Source organism: Silene latifolia, chromosome 11, assembly GCF_048544455.1.
Source record: "Silene latifolia isolate original U9 population chromosome 11, ASM4854445v1, whole genome shotgun sequence".
Classification (NCBI taxonomy): Eukaryota; Viridiplantae; Streptophyta; class Magnoliopsida; order Caryophyllales; family Caryophyllaceae; genus Silene; species Silene latifolia.
This window is the reverse complement of record NC_133536.1, coordinates 94,700,232-94,705,200: the sequence shown is the minus strand read 5'-3', so window position 1 is coordinate 94,705,200 and position 4,969 is coordinate 94,700,232. Positions and strand designations below refer to the sequence as shown.

Below are 4,969 nucleotides of genomic sequence, written 5' to 3'. Positions count from 1 at the left end.
GCTTCATAAAACTCAACACCTAGTTCAAGCTTATCGATTAGCATACCAATAACAGGCTTAAGATGGTTGAGACACTCAAAAACCCGATTCATGTTGCTTGAAGAACCTTCTGCTGCCTCTTCGTCCTCTGCCTCCTCTACTATGATATCTGCATATGTGGTGCAATTAAAGTAACAAAGATGAGGGATGCAAAAGAATATGAATTACACTCTCACAAATTAGTGTTGCTGGATAATCCAAGTACACTCCCCCTGACCATAAACATTCTATTACATAACCACATGTATAGAACAACACCGTTCTAACCTCCAAAGCGAGGGTGTATTAATACTTGCCTTATACATGCATGGGAAAGTGCTATATGTGCATGAAATAAACTTCTACATGCATCAAATAGGACGTAAATCGTGTTCCCTAATAGACAGTCTGGGAAGTTTAACTACTATATCCAACAAGCAAAATATAGCTTTCATTAATCATAAATTCCGGACAGTCTCAAATGTTTAACACTAATAGCGTTTTCATAGGTGACAAAAATACACCGGTGAATACAGAACACTGCCAGCAGCCATACCTTAAGCAGATTTTCCGAGTCAAAGGCCAATTACTAATTAAACATGGGCACATTATAACCTTATTTGATGCACATTACACCTTATTTGATGCACACTGAACCTTATTTTATGCATGTACAGAGGACGGGTATCCTAAAAACTAAGCTTAATTACCTTAAAAAAGCTGAAAACGTCAAGCAACTACCAGTTGGACAACCAAGAATTGGGATGGCTACCAACGTTTTAACAATAATAACTAAGACAACCATGAAACTCACAACTTCAGGATGAATAGAATTGTACCTTCAACAAATTCGAAAGTCACAACTTCAGGAACATCATGTTCAACTGCTATTGCAGATATTTCTAATATAGGCTGACATGCATTAATTTCAACAGTCACTCCTTCGTTTGTAATGACATTTGAAGAAGTTTGTGATATTATTGAGCAATTGTCATTGTCATTATTGCTGCAACAAGAAATGTCAAAAATTAAATAAGCAACAATACAACAGTATAATTCATGAAATTGAGTCCCAGATTTTAACAAATGTAGGCAATTTCAAAATTTCTCCAACCCTAATTTCTCAATTAAGCCAATTTGATTCACAAAATCATACTTTGATGCGCCTAAACAGGAATTTGATGCACATAAATAGGAATTTGGATGCACATAAACATGAATTTGATGCACATAAACGGTCTCCAACCCTAATTTCTCAGTTTCCCCAATTTAATTCATGAAACCCTAAATTCAGAAGCATAATTTATCAATCCAGAAACTTAATAGACGAATAAAACCCTAATTTCATGATTTCAACAAATTTCTCAAATCCCATAACCCTAATTTCTCAGTTTCCCCAACTTAATTGACGAAACCCTAAATTCAGAAGCATAATTCATCAATTCAGAAATCTAATCGATGAATCAATCCCTAATTTCCCGAACAATCTAATTTAATCGACTAATTCAACTAATTTCACAACAAATAATCATGAAGATCGAAATTTACCTCAAATTTAAAGGCTTCATTGATTGAAGCAGCGTCGAAAGGTTGATTGTTGAAGAATTTATCGTTCGATTGTAGAGAAAGTTAAGGTTTGATTATCGAAGAGGCGATGGCGGAAGGTTTTAATAGTCGACAGATGAGTTGAAGAGAGAGAGGAAGAATGATGAGAGAGGAAGCAAAATTTAAAAATGACTGAGATTAGGTGTGTTTGGGAGGGACGCGCGAAAAAATTTGGGGTTTGGTTGAGCTATTCTCAGCCTGTGTATTATAAATTATTAGATCGAAGGGTTGTTAAATGGTTCTCATGGTTCTCATTATATGGGTGGTTCTCACCGGATCTCGACCCTATATATATATATATATATATATATATATATATATATATATATATATATATATATATATATATATATATATATATATATATATATATATATATATATATATATATATATATATATATATAGGCAAGTTCAAATGAGTCCACCTAAAATGGTGAGTCCCTAAGTCCAAATCTAAGCCATTAGATCATCTAAAATTAATGGTTGAGATTTGAAACTTCTAAGCAATTTTTGGTATAAAACTTTTAGTGTTTTATAAGTGAAACTTTAATCTGTGAATGTAACTTTAATTATTTATTATTTTAACTTTAATTTTTTAAAGTCATTTTGTAAATAAAAATTTATATTTATGCATTTTTGAATATAACTTTAATGTTTTACGAGTAAAACTTTAATGCTTAAAAGTGTAACTTTAATATTTTTAGGCCATTTATAATATAAAAATTTGAATTTATGAAATAATGTAATTGTGACTAATATTTATTTAATTTAACTGATTTTTAACTGTAACTTTAATGGTATACGAGTGTAACTTTAATACTTAAAAGGAAACCTTAATTTTTGTAAGCCATTTCTAATAAAAAAAAATTTGAATTTATGTAATAATGTAATTGTGACTAAAATTTATTTAATTTCACTGATTTGTGAATGTAACTTTAATGTGTTACGATTGTAACTTTATTGCTTAAAAGTGTAACTTTAGTTTTTTTTAAGCCATTTTTAATATAAAAATTTGAATTTATGTAATAATATAATTGTGACTAATATTTATTTAATTTTCACTAATTTATGGATGAAACTTTAATGTTAAACGAGTGAAACTTTAATGGTGACGAGTGAAACTTTAATTTTTTCTAGGCCAAGTTTGTATTTATGTAATAATGTAAACATTTGTAATTTCTCTAGTTTACGATTGCAACCTTAATAGTCTACGAATGAAACTTTAATGATATACGAGTGAAACATTACTGGTATACGATTGAAACTTTAATGGTATACGAGTGAAACTTTAATGCTTACGAGTCGAAACTTTAATGCTTGCGAGTCGTACTGGTTGAAGACATTCCGTATGAGGAGGAAGGATATGTACCAGTTCTGGAAGTGATTGAGGAGGAACCGTCTGTTATTCCAGAGGATGCTGCGCCTGGTTTACTTCAGTTCACGGCAGCTGAAGTCAAAGTGGAGCTTGACTACTGGAAACATTCGGTTTATTGCTTTATTTTGTGTGCAAATCCTCCATGGGACATTGTTGAAGGCTTTATTAGGCGACTGTGGATCAACCATCAGGTAGACAGGCTCTCCTTCTTACCTAATGGTGTTTTTCTAGTGCGCTTTAAGTCTAGGGCTGCTAGAGAGGCTGTGTTAAAGCAGGGTCATTTCTTGTTTGATAACAAGCCTCTTATAGTTAGACCTTGGTCTCCTGAGATTGAACTAGTTAAGCATGAGGTCAAGTCTGTCCCGGTCTTGATTCGTCTACTTAATCTTCCACTCAAGTTCTGGGGAAAGGGGATTGCTCGTATTTCTGGACTTGTAGGGAAATTTATTAAGTGTGACATAGCAACTGAAGAGAGAACTAGGCTTGGCTATGCTAGAGCTATGATTGAGATGAATCTGGGTGACCCTTTACCTGATAAGGTGTCTTTTTTGGATGAGAATGGTGTTTTAGTTGAAATAGTGGTGGAGTATGAGTGGAAACCTATTGTTTGCTTGAAATGCAAGGGTGTTGGTCATAGTACTGAAGATTGCAGGAAAAAGAACCAAAAGACTAAATCAGCTGTGCCTGCTAAACAACCAGCTCCTGCAAAGCAACCTGTGGTTAACAAAGTTTGGAGACCTAAAGCTGCTACTGGTGGTCAGAGACAGAAGAGTCAGGTGATTGTTGCTCAGACTCCAGTAGCTACTATTCTAGTTGATGTACCTCTGACTACTCCTGTGGTTTGGCATAAGGATGGGACCTATACAATGGGTTTCACCCCTGCTAGGCCCATAGTGAGGATGACCAGGCAAGAGAATTCTGATGGGGGGTATAGTGTTCATAAATTTGGTCAACAAACTTTTCTAGAAGCTTTGAACAAATCTGGTTCACCCAAGGAAGGTATTGGGACAAGTGGTAGTGCTCTTCACCAGGTGGTGGGGAATGCATAATCTTTGTTTTTGGAATGTAAGGGGGCTAAATAAACCTACAAAACAGAGAGTTGTTAAATCTTTTATACTTAAGCATAATGTGGGTTTGTTTGGTCTCCTTGAGGCAAAGGTTAAGGCCTTGTCTCATAATAGTATCAGTGGTATTGTTATTGATGGATGGAGTTTAACCACTAATAATAGTTGTCACAAAGGGGGTAGAGTATGGGTTTTATGGAATCCTAGTATTTTTCATGCGGATATTGTCAATTACTCTGCACAATGTATTAATATGGAAGTTGTGGAGAATGCTTCTAATAAGCTCTTCTACTTGTCAATGGTCTATGCTTTTAATGATTTACAAGCAAGAGAGCCTCTTTGGGAGCAGCTCATTAATTTTGCCTCTGTTGTTGATGGAGCTTGGGCAGTGTGTGGAGATTTTAATTGTGTCCTCTCACACTCTGAAAGGTTAGGAGGCAGTAGTACTGATGCTGAAATTGATGCTTTCCAGGGTTGTCTTACTAGTTGTGGTCTTGTGGACTCTCCTGCTATGGGATCTTTTTTCACCTGGAATAATAAGCAAGAGGTGAATGCAAGGGTGTATAGTAGGCTTGATCGTTTTTTGATTAATTCTGATTGGAGTTGCTTTATGTCAGATAATTATGCTCAATTTCTACCTGAAGGAAATTTTGATCACACTCCCTGCATTCTTAAAAAGGCATGACAACTTCTTGCTACCAATAGGCCTTTCAAATATTTTCAGATGTGGGGGAAATCTCCACTTTTTCTTCCTAGGATGGCTGTTTGGTGGGATGTTGAGTACACTGGTACCAGAATGTATGTGTTAATTAAGAAGCTTAAGAATCTTAAGCAGCACCTCAAGCAGTTTAATAAAGATCAGTTCCAAAATATTGAGCAGTGTGCTGCTATTGCATTGAAGAATC

General features: G+C 34.8%; 1 protein-coding gene across 1 annotated transcript; it reads left to right on the top strand.

The window, feature by feature from the left end:
- Window positions 1-1,672: 1,672 nt before the first annotated feature.
- Window positions 1,673-4,749, top strand: LOC141613686 (uncharacterized). Its single transcript, XM_074432428.1, has 3 exons — window positions 1,673-1,682; window positions 2,965-4,031; window positions 4,123-4,749. The coding sequence occupies exons 1-3, from the start codon at window positions 1,673-1,675 to the stop codon at window positions 4,747-4,749; spliced, it is 1,704 nt and encodes a 567-aa protein (XP_074288529.1).
- Window positions 4,750-4,969: the final 220 nt, after the last annotated feature.

Coding starts and splice junctions, on each gene's coding strand:
- LOC141613686 (XM_074432428.1), top strand. Junction 4,032..4,122: donor GTGGTAGTGCTCTTCACCAG/GTGGTGGGGAAT, acceptor TTTATACTTAAG/CATAATGTGGGTTTGTTTGG.